The 17,960-nt window shown below is 35.2% G+C and overlaps 1 protein-coding gene across 2 annotated transcripts in view; it reads left to right on the top strand.

Moving 5' to 3' along the window:
* Window positions 1-16,902, top strand: part of LOC129790206 (polypeptide N-acetylgalactosaminyltransferase 2) — a 101,761-nt gene extending 84,859 nt beyond the window's left edge. For both annotated transcript variants that reach the window (XM_055827593.1, XM_055827592.1), the window contains 4 exons: window positions 6,090-6,157; window positions 9,398-10,085; window positions 12,265-12,434; window positions 13,093-16,902. In XM_055827593.1, the coding sequence (XP_055683568.1) occupies window positions 6,090-6,157; window positions 9,398-10,085; window positions 12,265-12,434; window positions 13,093-13,400 (1,234 nt within the window). In that variant the 3' untranslated portion in view covers window positions 13,401-16,902. The remainder of the gene's footprint in view (window positions 1-6,089; window positions 6,158-9,397; window positions 10,086-12,264; window positions 12,435-13,092) is intronic.
* The last annotated feature ends 1,058 nt before the right edge of the window (window positions 16,903-17,960 follow it).

The raw sequence follows: 17,960 nt of genomic DNA, 5'->3' as shown, positions 1-17,960 counted from the left end.
CCATCCATCCATTCTTGAACAAAAGTTTCAAGCAGAGAAAATTCTCTCCCTGGCAAACAAGTTACATAGTTTATTTTATATGCTATTAGGGAGTATTGCATATAATGTATGCAAACAGCTCCCAGGCTCAAGTGGTAATTGAACAAGTTAAATTAACTCGTAATTGCGATAGTTGATGTAAAATCTTGGCTGGTGGAACATTTTCCGCGCTTCATCCCTCATCCAAACGAAAATTTTCATTTACTTTCAGTGTGAGGTAAAATCGCATAAAAACTTCAAATTGCTTCCTTCTCTGCAACGTAGTATATACTTTCATCACTTCCGGGTGTGGGTGATCTCATATCCAAAGACTACAACAGAATAATTTCTCTACTTTTGAAAATTTGAAAACTTTCCATGAATTGATAAGTTTATCTTGTCTTGTGTCACAGTGAAGATTTAACTTTAAGAGTACTTGCGCACATAACTTTGTTTAGATTTGCTTCATAATCGTTTATTAGGTGTCGCTGTGAAGGATGATCATTTATGGTTTAGAAGCATAGTTCCGCGAAAGATCATACTAACAATATTATCGACATTTTAATTGCCAAACCTTCTATCAAATTATATTTAATTTTGAAAGATTATTTCATCAAATTGCACTTGATCAAGACTGTCAAGACTAAATATTTTTGATGATCTTTCAGTCGATTCGGTTTTTGGAAAAATGAAATTTTTAAGACGAAAAATATCGCTTAACGTTAAAATTTTTTACGTATTAGAGACAAACTTTTCAAGATTTTGAAGCTTTTGCAAAAAGCTTCGATATTGATCAATTAGTGCCTGACCTTAATATTTCTCTGCTCAGAAAAATTCTTATAAGTCTAAAGATTGTTATAAAAGAATTCCTAGATTAATAACGAAAATTCTGAGATCTTTTTTTTTAAAAAGAAAAGCTCACTCACTTTCTTTCTATTCTAATATTTTCTTCCCAACATGCAAAATATTTGAAATTTTTCATACAACACTATAAACTTTTCTCATAGTCATTGAAAGATTCCAAGCAAAGAAAACTAATCTTCTAAGAATTAGAAAAAGAACACAAAAAGATTATTCTACCGTTAGGTGGGGGCGATGATAAGGGTTGGGGAGAGGGTTGCAATTGAATTAGCTTTTAGAAAACTATTCTCCATACCGGGGAGAGGGTATAAGTAAGAAAAACAGAAGGTACACAGAAAACGGTGGGGTATATATAGAGAGAGAAGTTTGTAGAATGTTACAGAGAGTCCTTTTAAGTGTAATACTCTACTCTCAAACATATCCCCGAGTAACTTGTTGGCAGATTGAAAATTCCCAAGAGTTGCCGATTTCTTTTTGAGCTCACAACCCCTTTCTCATGCACTGTTTGTACATCAAACTGGAAGAAGAAACTATATTCTACATGTTTTTACCCATTCCATTCTCATACTCTCCCATAGCTTTTTCATTCTATACCTACCTTAAACAGACTTTTGTATGGCAAAAGAAAGTTTTTCATACAAGAAAATTAGATATATGTATACATACTTTCTTTCAATACAAACCACCTTCAACATGACAGGCAAATTGGAAACTTTTGCTATATGTAGGTACCATGGAAAACATTCCAGTGTGTGTAATGGATGCTTCCGAAGACTTGGACATTTATTCGAATTAACTATATTAAGTATGTGGTTGGTTTGAGGCTCTTTATATTCCTTAAATTTGATTAATAAACACTTTGTCCTTCGCACTCTCTCCTTTAATTTAATTGTGTCCTTACGATGGAGGGAAAATAGAGAGCCTTGCCACTGCTGGGTGTAGAAAGCATGAGTATTTCCAGAGATTATGTTGAGGTGAAGTCATTAAATCTGCCAAAATGGATTAAATCCACAACAAAAGCTGTGCATTTCGCATGGGAATTCACTCGGAGTGGCAATTGATAGAACAGAAATGGGAATTTGTAGCATTTTCCTCATTTCTAACATTCTGCACTATGCGGTAGGTGTACCTACTCTTTCTTATTTCCCAAAAGATATCCTGGTATAGAATTTTTATTTCCTAACATTTTAAGATACCAAAGGGTATAGAAATTTTCAATTACTCTACAATATCTAAAAGCAATTTCATTTTATTTTTTAAATTCAATTTTGAATTAATACACAATTTGTTTTATTTGGAAAAAGTTTTGTTATAATTTGAAACTTATCCAATGGATATTTATCTGAATAAAAATATTCGGATCTTTAGAAATATTAGGATGATTCTTTAAAAAAAAATCAAAATAGGTACTGGGCTTTTAGTTTTGAGTCATAAAAGACAGTTTATCAAGAAATAGCCTAAAAAGTACTTATTTAAGCCAAAAATACATAAGCCAAATTTAAGCTTAAAATTCATCTAAATTCAAACCCTAAAGCACGAACTTCATGCCTAAAAAATACTATATTCATGTCTAATATTAAGTTCAAGCCGAAAAATTTATTTAAGCCTTAAAAGGACTAAATTTAAGCCTAAAAACTTTTAAATTGATAGATAGATAGATAGATAGTTTATTTTATATGCAAGAGATACAAAGATCTATAGTAGCACTATATATTACAATAATTGTAACAAGTTTTGCTTAATTTGAGTGTTAAGTCCTATCCGAAAAAGTAATTTATTTTTCAATGAACTTTTTTAATAAAAATAGATAATATTTTTTCATTGTGTTAACATTAAATTATTGCTTTGAATCAAAATTATGGCTCCACTCCTTAATGCTCATCTTACAAAATAGCTATGTTCTTAAACATCATGTTTATTTAAGGGATACATAAATCAGCCATCTTGATATAAAGCATTTTGTTGCAAATATAATGAAGGGAATAAAACAAAATGAAAGAGAAGTTGTTCGCCTCTCTTCTATATATAATGATGATTTGAGGATCTTTGTATACCTACATGTAATCCTCCCAAAACTTAACAATTCAGTCTACAAACAAGAAACTAGACAAACAATTACACAAATTCGCCGATTTAATTATCCAAACACCCCGAAGTCTCATTGTATTGTGACGTGTTCCATTTTGTATGTCACTCTCTGCGGAATACGTAGTATCTACATATATGGTCTTTGCAGTGTCGCTCGGTATTCCCAGGGTAGTGTTTTTGTTGGGGTGCATTTTTGTCATCTCCCAGCGGGAATGTCCGCAATTGTTGCCACAGAAACTAACTCGTAGAAGCTATTTATGTGGCAGCGAAGGGGGGTATATTCTGCAGCATCGTAGAATGAATGAGACATTAATTATCGCGACAAACGAGAGCGCTAATTAAGCCTGAGGACAGATAGGCGATCGCCTAGGATCAACTGACTCTTGGCATATAATACCAGAATGAGAGAGTTCCAGTTGGGTTGTCGCACAAATAGATGCCTCTCGCATCTCATCCACAATTCGTAGTGTAGCTGTCGATTAGCTCGTCGTTGAGCCACAACTGGGAGATGTCTATTCATACAAGACTCCCGCGCTACACACCCACTCATCCTAGTAGATAGATTCACTCCTATTCCGCATAAACATATATATGGTGAGGGTGGGTAAATGGTGGAGTTGTAGAGGGATAAATGGGGGGAAGCACATTAAATGGGGGTTGGTATAAAACCAAAGTAGCCGCACCACGGCTGCTACTGTTCTGACTTGTGGTACCAAACTCTCGAGCCCTCCTAGGCCACCGTTCGCCCATTTATTTACATAACAAAACACCAAATACCAAATGGAGCGAGTTCGAGGATGCCGCATTTGCCCACTCTTGTCATTATGGCACGTTCACCCTTTTCTCAAGTACACCCCCACCCCCCCCCCCTCCCCATTCCACCAGAGCTTTTCATTCCTCCGCACGTCATGGATCTAAGAGCAGCGAATTCACTGGAGCGAAACCCCGGAGGAAGCTTCCGTGTACCCTTCCCACCCATCCATGTAACTGAAAGTCAATGGGTAGGATGGAAATTCTCCGCGCGTAGAAATTTAATTGAGCGCACAAATGGCGGGAAAAAAGTTTCTAATTCATCACAGGATTACTTAGCAAATATTGACAAGAAAATGTGACTGGCGTCGAATGTGGTATACCCTTAAATAAGTTCTATAAATATCAAAATATTCAGGTGAACATGCGAGGTAGCCTTATTACCTACATACATAACATATAAGATCATATAAGATATCATGAGATGCGTATTTCTTCGCCATAAGCGAATTCTCAACTTTCATCATCACTCTACCAAAGTTAATTAAAACTCTCATATATCACAGGCTCTTTAATTCTCAAAATTAACAATTTACTCAACTCTTTGAATTCCACGAGTCATCTTGTTCCTTTACTCCTTGCACGAGATTATGAGTAGGTGCTTCAAAGTAAAATCAATTGCCCCATAAGAGAGCCTTTAAATTGTATTTTCAGTTTAATTGAAAGATGAATTTAAATTTTTTTTCAATAAATTCAAATTAATTGATACAAAGAAGTTGTGCTGTATCTAAAAGAAAGAATCTCTGCTAAAATAATTACTTTATTTGAGCAAAAAGTAATAATAATTTATTTAAAAAAAAGTAGATGCCTCTCAATTTCCCATAAAAATCTCTCAATAAAGTTAATAAAATAAACAAAATATTCCATATTTCATTATAATTTGCCAATCTATAATATGTGTGTGTGTATATATTTTCATTAAGTTTTCAATAATAAAATTCCATGAATAATTTTTACAGAAATTAAATTTTTATCTATATGTATATATTTTTTAATTACCAATTTCCTCCATCAACATAATAGTCTTGCGAAAAATCAACAGTTTAAAATTTATTCAAAAACTGGTGTGAAATAATTATATCTCATTACTAATTATTATTTCACATTTTTTTTATTAAAAATTAATTATTTCCATTGCATGTAATTATTAAGATATATTATGTAGGTACCTATTACATTATGTATACGTATGCATATAATAGGTAAAAACAAGTAGGTATTTTAAAATGCCCAATAGTTTGGAATCAAGCATAGTTTGAGACAATTATCCGTCTAACAAGGGAACTACGTAATTTCTAAAGCTTGAATTTACTTTGAGTTTTCACTAAATTCTCTACATGGTATAGAAAACGTGTATCAAGGGTTTCTATAAAGATTTTTTAAAGATATTTTACCAAAAAATATTTTGTTTTTTTTTTCAAAAATTATGCTTTTTTTAAAAGATTTTTTAACATATAACTAAGCAAAGAAAACCTTTAAATTATTAATTCCTAATAAATTACAAAAAATTTTTAAAGATGGTCTTCTTTACCAATGCGCTTTGTTGAGTTGAGCTTTTATACCAAAAAAATTTGCATACAATACCCACCGCTACACTTTATTTTGTCATTTTGGGAAAATATAAATTTAAAAGATTTGGCGAAACGACGTCGCTCCTAATGCCAATGAAACTTTTGAGCACAACTCGGTCCCTAGAGGGTGGTTTTGAGAGTTTTCATGGAAGTCCCTCTTCCGTTTTCCATGTGGTGTTTATGTTACGATACTTACGCACTTTAATAGCTCCTGGTATGCTATGTAATTTTGCTATCTATACTAGCGACGGAGCACAATCTTTGTTAATTTTTTTCTTCTTCCTCCCTTTGTGCCCTTGTATGGGTGACAATCATTCAACAATCAATGGGAGAGTTGTTTTTTTCTTCCGGGATTTTCCCATCAAATCACCCCAAAGCATCTAATCTTGCTGTAATCTCCCCGAAAAGCTCGTGGCTTTTGACGAAAGACTCAATGAAATCTTATAGTATATCTTTCGTTGTGAGAATCACCTCAAAGATCCCACCATGAAACATACAAATCGCCTTCGTGAAGCATAACACCACCCCAATGCTATCCAATTGTCCTCACCAAGATGTGGAGAAAAGAAGTGTAAAATACTTCAATGAGGTCACGTCTGCGTGGCGAAAGACGATGAAAAGGAGAAAGTTTAGAGAGTAATTTTTCTTATGACTCCTTATTTTTTTCTTCTTCACCAGAACATTCTGGTCCTCTCACACCCCCACCCGAATCTCAAGCATTGTTTCTCTTTTTCTTTGCAGCGTACTCAACCGCAGTCCGGAACATTTGATCAAAGAGATAATTTTGGTTGATGACTTCAGCGATCATCGTAAGTATTCGCTCCTTTTTCTACCTCATTTATTTTCCTCAATGAAATTTTTCCACCACGAATTTGCGGGTTCTGTGAGTCTTTTGACACAGAATTGAAAGGAATACCATATAATACTTTTATTCAGAAAATGTAGGGGGTGTTTGAATTTTCGATTCTATACGAAATAAATTAGGAAATTATCAGGGATACTTTAAATTTATTAACTCTTGTTTAAGCGAATTAGGGTATTTATTTAATTACAATTTGAAATCGATTTAATAATTGTATGGGATATAACTTTAATTAATATAACTCGATTAATTCCAACATGATTAGATGATCCCACAATTGATGTGCTAATCACATTAAATACATCGACAATTACACAAATTAGTCTCATCTCAAAAATAAACCGATTCAAGCTATATTTTGAAATATTGTTAAAAATCAAATGCCCTAAATTACAGAAAAATTACCTCAAAAGAAAATTAAAATTTTATTTTTTAAAAACCCTTCAAAGCTTGAGTTTTCTTTCACGAGCTCTTTTCGACAATGAATGACAAGATTCTAGAAAGAATATTAATATGTACATTTTTCTTACCCTTATACATTTAACCCCACATCATCTATATATAAAATCGAAATATGGTGTAGAACTTTCTCACCCTCAAATCGCTACTAACCCTTTAGTCCAGCTGTCGTCCAAATTTGCCAACATGAGCACCACATTTTCTGCCAAAATGTGTGCCTTTTAACGACTACAGCCAGATCCTTTTTCTTCACCTCTAAAAATGATAATCACCCCGAGATGAGAACGTTATCCGGTCTCCCTCTGGGACGAGATGGTGTCATCCCTAATATGTTGCTGGTTCATGGAGTTTCAGAATTTTCATTTCACTTTCAAATTTAATAATAAAAGTTTGTATAAACAAATTAAAACACTCTTATATCCTCTTTAATTAAAATGGTGTACCCTCGTAAATTCAAGAGGCGGAAGGAGGTTTCCCGCTTCTCCATGGATGCGGGGGTGGGGGGCACCCCTGTTCCATGCACTGGTGAGTTCTGGCAAAAAGGCACGCGGTTTGTGGGCTAATTCACGGAGAACATTGCTGAAAATGTTTTCACGGCGTCCCCAACTTGGAATTCCAGGGGGCTATTTTGGCGTCCGTTGAAATGTTGTCACGCATCACCCCTAGTGCCAATTATTCAGGCTCTCTCGGTCACCCATACCTTCTAGCCAACACTGAAAATCTCATTTGGTATTCCATGGAAAACATCAAAGCACTTTGCAAAATGGCATGTTCACTCTCAAAACACAAAGATTATTGCGTGACGGGGTGCTCATGAAAATCCAACAATTACCTGTTGGAAAAGGTGGATTAGGGATGCCACTGGGGGCTGATAAATGCCTTTTGGCTGTGTGTAGTATTTTCCTAATTCAATTTTCATTGAAAACGTTGAATTCTATATTAATATTGGAATTTGTTGGAAGTTTATTAATTATTCTGCTTTAATAATGTTTTGTATATTTATAGGTGCATTAGTAGATACTATTTCTGTGATTATGTAAATAATTTTGCAATGCTCATATTCAGGTGGATCCTTTTGATATTTGAACGAAGGATTGTGTGTTTGATTATGAAGAGAATAGAACAGATGTTAATAATTTAATTTTTTTTTGAATTTCCTTAAAGAGATTAAATAAAATAGTTTCCCACCCCTAAGGTGCAGCCTTAACGCGTGTACGAGAGTGAAAATTAGAAATCTCATAATGTCATATTTCAACCCCCTCGCAGCACCAAAATAATTTACAATCTCACCAAGTAGAACCCATTTGAGATGCCAATCAAATGTGCAGAATGGCAGAAAGGAGCGACGTCTATATGGATCTAGAGAATGGTATAAAATGGCAATGACATAGAAAAACCTCATCACACTCGGTTGACTCTGGAATCAATCTCTCAATCACGAATCACACCCCCCTCAATGTCTCTCTTTTGCAAATAGAGCTTTTCGGCTCCTCAATTCTAAACTTGCGAGTGAATACGCATATCCGTGAATGAATTTGCTGTGGATTTGATTCTCCACTTTCGACCGCAAAAGGAAGTTCAATCGCTCCCGGGGTCGTCCCGCATCCTTGGCCCCGGCTGTCACACGAACCACGAGATAACATTTGTGAAAAATTAGGGTGAGAGTGTGAAAAAGGATTTTGTGATAATCTCACTCAAACCACTTTCGCTTGAAACCCTCGGAATTTATGACGGTAGAACTTTTTCTCTTTCACATGAAACTTTCACAGGTTATTTTCACATCATTCACCCAACCAGCAACTAATCTAATATTTATGGAAATTATTTATTCAAACCAACTGAATTCATTATTAAACCTTCGAGACATATTTTTAGATTAATGTGTTAGCTCTTTGAATTAGTAAGGTTTTTGCAATTTTAGAGAAATGTGTGAATTTGCAGAAAATTAGCATTAATTAACCGAATAAATAATGCAAAACACTCTAAGTTGTAGATGAAGGTAACTAATAAGTAGGTATAAGTGCTGAGTATATTAAAAATTACAATTCATAAAAAACTGATTTTTTTTCAAGCCCATAGTTTTTTTTTCATAATATTTCCACTCATAATATCTTTTGAAACTTTTCTGTGAAAGAAGAAAATATAAGAATCCCCCATGAGGCTTAAAGTGAGTTCCCATCCTATTTCCCGAGAGTCACACGCGGCAGACGAGATAAAGCAGAAACGATTTTTTATGCGAAATAATTATGCCACCCCAAGGGAAACGAAAAAAAGCGGATGATGTAAGAAGAGGAGAAAGACTAATACTTATAGCAAAAGCTCCAAGTATGGGGTTTTTTTGAATTCACTGAAAACATTTCAAGGGTCTCACTTTCGGGGTTTTCATGGAAAATCTAGGGTGATGTCTATCGGTGCCTCTTTCATTAAATCCTACGAGATGATTGATCTCTCACTTTTCCACCTCACAGATATGCAGTATGTGGGTGTAAGGCGAGAGATATCTGAGATGTAAACTTTCTCGGGGATAGAGTAGTTTTGTCTCTTGGTGATTCAATTAGGATGAATGTGATTTGATTAAAAAGGTGCCTATCTATGTATATACATAAGTATATACATACGTACAGACATTAGATTATTTAGTATTATATTAAAACCTAATTAAATGGAAAATTTTTATAGATTTTCCAATGAAAATTTAACATTTTTCTCTTTTTAATTTTCCTTGCAGCTGATGATGGTCTCGAATTGGCAAAGATCAATAAAGTTCGTGTAATACGAAATGAGAAGCGCGAAGGTCTTGTGCGTTCTCGTGTCCGTGGGGCGGATGCAGCCATTGCCAATGTTCTCACATTCCTCGATAGTCACTGTGAATGTAATGAGAACTGGCTCGAACCCCTCCTTGAGCGAGTGGCAGAAGATCCCACGAGGGTGGTGTGCCCAGTAATTGATGTCATCAGTATGGATACATTTCAGTACATTGGAGCATCAGCCGACCTAAGGGGTGGCTTTGATTGGAACCTTGTGTTCAAATGGGAATACCTCAATCCGGGTGAACGACAAGCACGACTAAAGGATCCCACTGAAGCAATTCGTACCCCAATGATTGCTGGTGGGCTCTTTGTGATTGACAAAACATACTTTGAGCGTCTCGGGAAGTATGACACAAAAATGGACGTTTGGGGTGGGGAAAATCTAGAAATTAGCTTTAGGGTATGGCAATGTGGGGGTAGTCTAGAAATTATACCATGCAGCCGTGTAGGCCATGTCTTCCGGAAGAGACATCCCTATACCTTCCCAGGAGGCAGTGGGAATGTTTTTGCACGAAACACCCGCCGAGCTGCTGAGGTCTGGATGGATGACTACAAGCAGTACTACTATGCATCAGTTCCTCTTGCCAAGAACATCGCTTTCGGAAAGTAAGTTTCAAAGTTTTTAAATATCTTATGTAGGGGAACGTGGCCCAATTCGTACCTCTTAAGGTCTTTTTCAATCCTCTATTACTTAAAACTGATAAAACTCTAAATGTAGAAAGTTAAGGGAATTAAAAAAGCATTAAATGGGCTTTAAAGTGATACGAAATTTTAGAATATTGCTTTTTATTTTATACCATTTTTTTTCTCCTTGTGACTACAGACTTTCTAATTCGGGTGGGAGGGTGGTAAAAAAAACCATTTTTTCTCATTCTACGCGGACCTTTGGAGGTCGGAATTAGGCCACGTTCCCCTACCTACAGGTATAACAACAGTAGTAGTAGTTTTTTTTTCCTTTTTGACGCTCTTATGAAATTGTTTATTGGAAAGATATACAATTGAGCTAAATATGAAGCTAATAATAAAGAAAAGAAAAAAGAAAGGAGTTTATTCACTGAAATATGGAAAATAATTTATTAAAAAATACAATCAAATATGGTTAATCTTGTAAAGGATGAAAAGAAAATAATAAATCGTCAAAGAAACTTCTTGTTTTCCACTGGGATTTGCTGGAAAAAGTCGGTAAAGATTTGCCGAAAAATTTAATCAATGACGTCAATATTGTATTTTTTGCTTAAACAATAAGTATTAGCAAGAAATCTGTATGTTTCAGGCTTTGAGGCAAAAAACCAATAGTGACGTCATTCTTTGCATTTTTGTACAAAAAATTTGCTGGTTTTTGCAGCTAATCTCAGTGGGATATAAGAAGTTTCTTTAGCGATTTCTTATTCGCTTTTTATCTTTTACAAAATTAACTGTGTCCCAATTATTGCTCTAATGGGTAATTTAACTACATATCAGTGACTAAGTTCCTTTAATTTTTTTTTTAATTTTTTTTATGATTCTTTACAAAGTTTCCTATGTCTAGTAGTCAGTAAATGATATTAAATGACGCTCATGAGACTCCTTTAAAATGAATAAGCTCCTTTTGAAAATAAAAAATTGTTCACAACTTTTTCCAAAATATTTGAAAGCTCAAGTAAATTTTTAGCTAAAGTCCTTCAAAAAAATACCCAAAAAAATGAAAATTTTTATGATTTTTGATGATTTTGGGGAATTTTTAACTTTAAAATCTCTCCATATAAATACTTACAATTTTTTCGCCCTCCTGCTCTTCTACACCCCCAACAACAGAAGCCACATTCTTGTCAAGAGTAACTCAGAATTCATTGAGCGCATAGAGACCACTATAAAGCTACTTTATGACTCACTTTTTTAACCATCCAATTAATTTGTTGGCCAATTTGCGCGAGCTTTTTTCACCATCAATTGGCTGCGAAAGTGAAGATGGAGGAATTTAGTCCACACGCCAATCAAACAATACCCACAAAATATTAATTACCAAGCGCGCTCCTCTAACGTTCCCGCCACGAACTTGAAATTTAATTTCCGCAAGAAAGGCTTTCCTCCAGATGAAAATCCTCGAATGCTATATGCGACGCCTCGCCTGGCGAAAATGAGAAAAGTTGCCGCGATAAACACACGAATGCAATTAAATTGCATGAAATTTCAATGTGACAGATAATGGGAGAGTTTTAATTGCCTCTCACGAGGGCCCCGATCCTATGGTTTTAAGGGTGGAATAATTAAAGAAAAGTAGCACTAAGAGGAGTACATAGCATGGTGTGGCAAAAAAAGTCAAGAATAGCAATGAGCTCAAAATCTCATCAATATTGAATGTCGTATCACAAGCTCCGTGTTGGTTCAGGTATGAGGGGGGTTGGAGAGGAAGTTTATATACATATACAGCATATAGGAAAAAGCTTTAAAAGCAATTTTTTACTGTCATACTTGCGAGTGCAACCTCAAAGGCGTATATATACCTTTCTTATCAATTTAATTGACAGCAAAAGAATGTGGGAGAAAAGATTTGAACATTTCACGTCCCTGGCGGGGAATATTTATCATCATGTGCGGAAATCATCTCTCTCTTGCTCTCTTGAGCCATAAAGCCATAAAAATGGTGAATGTGAGAGATGTGAAAAATTACCATTTCGTGAAATCCATGCGTATAAGAATTCCCTATATAAGCATGTGAGAAAATCCTCCCATGACTGAAAGGGCGATTGGGAGATGATATTGAAAGTGATTCACCATTAATCTCGCATCGTCGTCTTCCTTTCAGTATCGATGACCGAATGGAGCTCAGGCGAAAGCTCCAATGCAAACCATTCAAATGGTATCTGGAGAATGTATATCCGGAATTGGTGGTGCCAGAGACGACGGTTTTGGGAAGTCTCAGGCAAGGACCCTATTGCCTGGATACAATGGGTCATCTTACAGATGGAACAGTTGGTGAGTTGCCTTTTTCTTTATTTAACCGATACGATTTTGGATTAGTTTTTTTTTGTTAAATTGACTTGAAATTTTAAGACCACGCTTAGGATTGCTTTAGAGGTCTCTTAAACTAGGCTTTAGTTTATTAATAAGTCCTAGGATTCTTAAGCCGGGATTTAGTTTCCTAAGCAAGGGCTAAGTAACTAAGTTGGTTTATCTAGCCTAAATTTTTTGTTAAGCTAGGCCTAAGTTTCCTTATTTAGGGCTTAGTTTTTTTTTTAGAACAAGTTTGCTTGAAAAGGTTTCCCAAATTAGGTTCTTAGCTTATTAATAAGTTTTAAGGTTCTTTAACCGAGATTAAATTTCCTAAGCTAGACTTAAGGGTCTTAGACAAGTTTGGTTAGATTACATTGGCTCAAGCTGATTCGGAGCTAAAGGATTTTTTGGAATATTTCTAAATTGATAAAATCGTCAGAAATACCGACATTGAAGCCTGATCCAACTTGCAAACAATAGAATCTTGACCTCAAAACCTGTAAAACCTAATTTTAAAATCTTAAAGCCTAACTCTAAAACATAGGTCTGGCTTAAGAAGCTGAATGTTCGGCTTAAAATTTGATTCGTTAAAATCAAGAATAATATTTATTTTTTTGAATCCTCCTACTTTCCCTTTCAGGTTTATACCAATGTCACGACAGCGGTGGTAACCAAGAGTGGTCAATCACAAAACGTGGGCAGATCCGTCATCACGATCTTTGCCTCACTCTAGTCAATTTTGCTCACAGCTCTATGATCGTGATGAAGTTCTGTGATGACTCAGAGAATCAAGTGTGGCGATCCCGAGATGGGGGTCTCCTGCAGCACTCCAAAATAAATGTTTGCCTGGATTCACGGCATCTGCATGAGAAGGGTATCTCGGCGGAACGATGCAATTCGGCGCTGGAGTCTCAGCGTTGGCGCTTCCAGTCGAAGTATTCATCATGAATGATACCTCCAGGGGCCGCTCGGAAGAAGCGCCAGCGCCGCCGTACGGCCGCCGTTACATCGCGCTTGTGATTATAATCCCAGCACTTCCTGCCCGTCGCACCAGCGTCTAAGAAATTGCGGCGGCGTCTCTCAGGCGAGTTCTAACGAGGGCTCATTCTGCTCAAATTTCCAAGCTAGCTAATTCAACTTGCGTGAGGTATACATTCATCTTGGAATAAGTGATACTTAGGCAAAGACATCCTCTATTAATGCTCCCTTCCTTATATTTTATAAAAATATATATACACTCCAGAATTTGCATAAGAACTACATAATATTTTTTTAATAAATTTTATTTATTATTTTTTTTAACTATACCTGAAATTGCGAAAAAAAAGATTAAACGTCACCTTCCTGAAAATAAAACTTCAAAAGAGAGACTTTTCTTTTAGATAGATAGACGCTGAAAGAGAGATAGATAGTTTTCCTTATAAGCTGTTTTTTTTAAGGATTTAAGCAACTAATGCCAAATTATGGCGTGATTTTCAACAACTCTTGCTCTTTTCCAATCAAAAGTGAGAAAAGAGTTTTTCCCTGAAAACTTTTTACAGTGACGAATGAAATTTTCCTCATGTGTAATGATGATTTTTCAAATTGCATCGAAATCCTTCCTTGATTGCTAAAGAGCAAGCAATTCTGAACGGTGTGTGTGCCCCAGATGATTATTCGTTTTTCTTTGTTTGATTTGAGAAAATCATCAAAATTTTCCGCGTAGAAGAATTTAATAAAAGAAAAATAAATTCAGATGAAAGAAGCGGATTTCTCAAGGGGTGTTTATCTGAATGAAATGATTCGGATCTTCGGAAATATTCGGAATATTGGCTAATATTCGGATGATTTGCCAGAGAAATCAAAATATTGAATTTCAGACTCTAAATGGCTTAGATTGAGAAATAGAAGCCTAAAAAAATATTTATTTCAAACCTTATAAGAACTAAATTCAAACCGAATAGTAATTTCACACCTAATCATGCTAAATTCAAGCCTAAAAGAGCTTAAAATTGAAGCATAAAAATTCTTTTTAGGCATAAAAAGGCAGAGATTGAGGAATAAAAGCTTAAATTCGAAAGAATCACAGCTAAGAATATTTAATTTAGGCCTAGAAAGAACAAAAAGTAGTTAATTCAAGCCTCAAAGTATTTGGTTTTCAACCCTGAAAAGGCATTCTCAAATCTCAAAAAGCTTTAAAAAATATTACATAAATGTCTAAAAAATACTAAAATTGAAGTTTAAAAAGTAGTTAATTCAAGCTAAAGAGTTGTAAATTCAAGCCAAAAAGTAGTAAATTTAACCCAAAAAAGGCTAAATTCAAGCCGATATTATATTTAGTTTTCAATCTCAAAATTTCAATGATCGAGGAACAAAACTTATTTAAAAAAAATTCATTTAAACTTAAAAAAGGACTAAATTCTAACCGAAAAGTAGTAAATTCTACCCAAAAAAGACTAAATTCAAACCAAAATTTCCTAAATACGTTTTTTGATTTTTTTTTTCTGTTTTGAATTAATCGGTTTTTAGCAAAAGATGTTCATGTGAAGTCAAATATTCAGATCTTCGGAAATATTCGAATGATTCGCTTAAAAAAAACAAAATATTCGCCAGATAAACACCCCTTGGGATTTCTTAATCTCGGCAGAATTTTAAGCAATAATACCGAAAAAAACATTAAGAAACTTTTTAAAAAGAAAACTACAAAATTACCCTGTCTTTTTTAATTAATAAAATTATTTCAAATTCATAATTTTAATAATTATGTTTAAAAATAAAATTTCACATCTCAAATAAATAAAGTAATAATGAAAAGATTTGAAATGAATGTCAGGGCAAATATGAAAGAATGATTTTTTCTCGTGAATATTATGTACTTACATACATATATCCTTTATGTATCGTTAAAGCAAAAGGCTGGAAGGATGAGAGTGAAGTATATAAATGGAGCAAAGGCTCAAGAGACAGTGCGAGGTATTAAATGTAAAATTCATAAAGAGTATTAGAATATTAAAATTATTGTTTCACTCACATATACCTCTGTTGAAATCTCCATTGGAGAAACTCATTGAAATGCATTATATGGGCGCGGAGGGATCCTTTCCGCACTTTTATCTTTCATTTCTATTTTAATATAAATATGTATTTATGGAAGGAGCAAAAAAGGCCGTTCCCCGAAGGTTGTAGCATTTATACATATGAGATGGACGGGATATAGAGGAGAAATTTAATGTATAAGCAAACACACGCTATATATACATATATACATTATATATGGAGGGCATACATGTGGTGTGGTATACATGGATTTACGGAATGTTTGGCTGAATGGTGTGATGTGGATGAGAAAAATGCCCCCCAGAGTCATCATCCCCTGAAATCATCTCGAAAGCAACGTGTTAATCGGCCATTTAACCCTCTTATTGGGTGCCACACGATGGACCGAGAGGGTGAAAAACGTGTCCACAGAAGGAGCCTCCGGAAAGGCACAAAAGTCTCTTCTCTTTCATCCCGCCCCAGGCAACCTCCCCACTGTGAGACCTCTCCAGACACACTTCTCCACCCCCAACCACCACCACAAAAAGCCACCCTCTCTCTCTCGTCTGTAATTGTGAATATTAACTTTCCAAGAGGCCCCCTCGACAATCTCAACAACGTCCAACGAGGCAAAATGAGATGTCACGAAAATCATTTTGCGCACATGATCCCCCAACACAATAGCCTCCCTTCACCCCCCATCAAAATGAAAAAAAAAGAATCATTCCCAACCCCCCGAAAAAGCCACGGTATGAAATTAAAGAAAGAGACATATAACAATAATGTCGTGAGTCAATGTATATATAAAAGTAATTGAGTAAAATTTGTATAAATAACTCGTGGATTTATTTCTCATCTCAGAGATGGCTCATTTTCTCTCATTCGCTCTTGAATTTCCTCATAAGACCAAATTAACAAACCATGGAATGTCTCGGAAATTCCATTTAGCCACCCACACCAACCCTCCTGGTAGGAAATAAGAGTAAGGGGTGTCTAAAGTGGAAAATGCGAGAAGGGGATTTTTCATTTTTACTCATCTCCTCGGAAGGCTACAACGGTATATATAGGTACTTACTTTAGTAAAGAAAGTTCATCAGTTTATCCATCTTTAAATTCAGAGTAACATTACCTGAACAGTATAATTTTAATTGGTTGAATATTTTTCTTTGCTACATTAATCTATAATTTAAATAAAATTTATAAAATCAAATTTTTTGCATATGTACTGCCATTTAGATACCCAGTAAACAAATTTTGCTCAAAAATTGACCAATTATTGAGCTCAATAATGAGTCAATATAGATCTACACAGATGATCAAATTGATCAGTTAGATTGATATTTAATGGGTCATATTCTGCAACCAAGAACTCTTTGATATTTCAGTAATTTCAAGGATTTATATGATCCAACAATTGGTCAATAGTTGAATAGTCATATTGATAGACAATTGTTGCTCAATTGGTAATCAATATTGTGGTGATCTGACATGAAACATGTATGAAACATGTCAGTGTCAGTGACAGTTGAAATGTAAATAGATTGACAGCGAGGGTGCCCACCTCGTGAGTGTTAAAGAGTGCCGTATCTGGGAGGACCGGGAGGGCCCAGGGCACCACAAATATGATTAATTGAAAACAGTTCAATTCAGCACACTATGTCTTTCAATTCAGTTCTTCTTTTTGCTTTGAAAATTTTTGAAATTTCATGAATTTGTTGAGAAAGGAATTTATGTACGGGTATATGAAGGATGATCCTCTATCGCAGAACAATTTTAACCCATCTCATCTTGTAGGGGAACATAAAAAATAGAAGAATCGCGAGAGAAACTCCCCAATATCCACTGGGATCACATCGAAAAGTGTAGTGAAAGTACAGTCCGGGAAAACATAACCTCAATTTGGGAACAACATTTAAATGAATAGGAGGAACTCCATTGTGTTCGACCAGCGTGGCATCGGGACCTCTTGAGCTTCTTTATAACCTTCCCAACCTTTCCTGCCTACCCGGATGAAGATTTGAATGATTTTTGCTTCACTTCTGTCTTTCCGTCGTTGAGTCGCACTCCAAGAAGAGAAAAAAAAAACTCAACGACGGAAAGTCCGGAAAGACAGAAGTGAAGCAAAAATCATTCAAATCTTCATCCGGGTAGGCAGGAAAGGTTGGGAAGGTTATAAAGAAGCTCAAGAGGTCCCGATGCCACGCTGGTCGAACACAATGGAGTTCCTCCTATTCATTTAAATGTTGTTCCCAAATTGAGGTTATGTTTTCCCGGACTGTTCTATCACTGCACTTTTCGATGTGATCCCAGTGGATATTGGGGAGTTTCTCTCGCGATTCTTCTATTTTTTATGTTCCCCTACAAGATGAGATGGGTTAAAATTGTTCTGCGATAGAGGATCATCTTTCATACTAGCCTGAATAAACTCCTTTTAATAATTTAAAGGATTTCTTGGTAGCAGAATATGACTCAACAATTGATCAATAGTTGAAC

The sequence above is a fragment of the Lutzomyia longipalpis genome, chromosome 2 (genome assembly GCF_024334085.1).
Source record: "Lutzomyia longipalpis isolate SR_M1_2022 chromosome 2, ASM2433408v1".
In the NCBI taxonomy this organism is placed as follows: Eukaryota; Metazoa; Arthropoda; class Insecta; order Diptera; family Psychodidae; genus Lutzomyia; species Lutzomyia longipalpis.
This window is presented reverse-complemented; position numbering and strand designations above follow the sequence as displayed.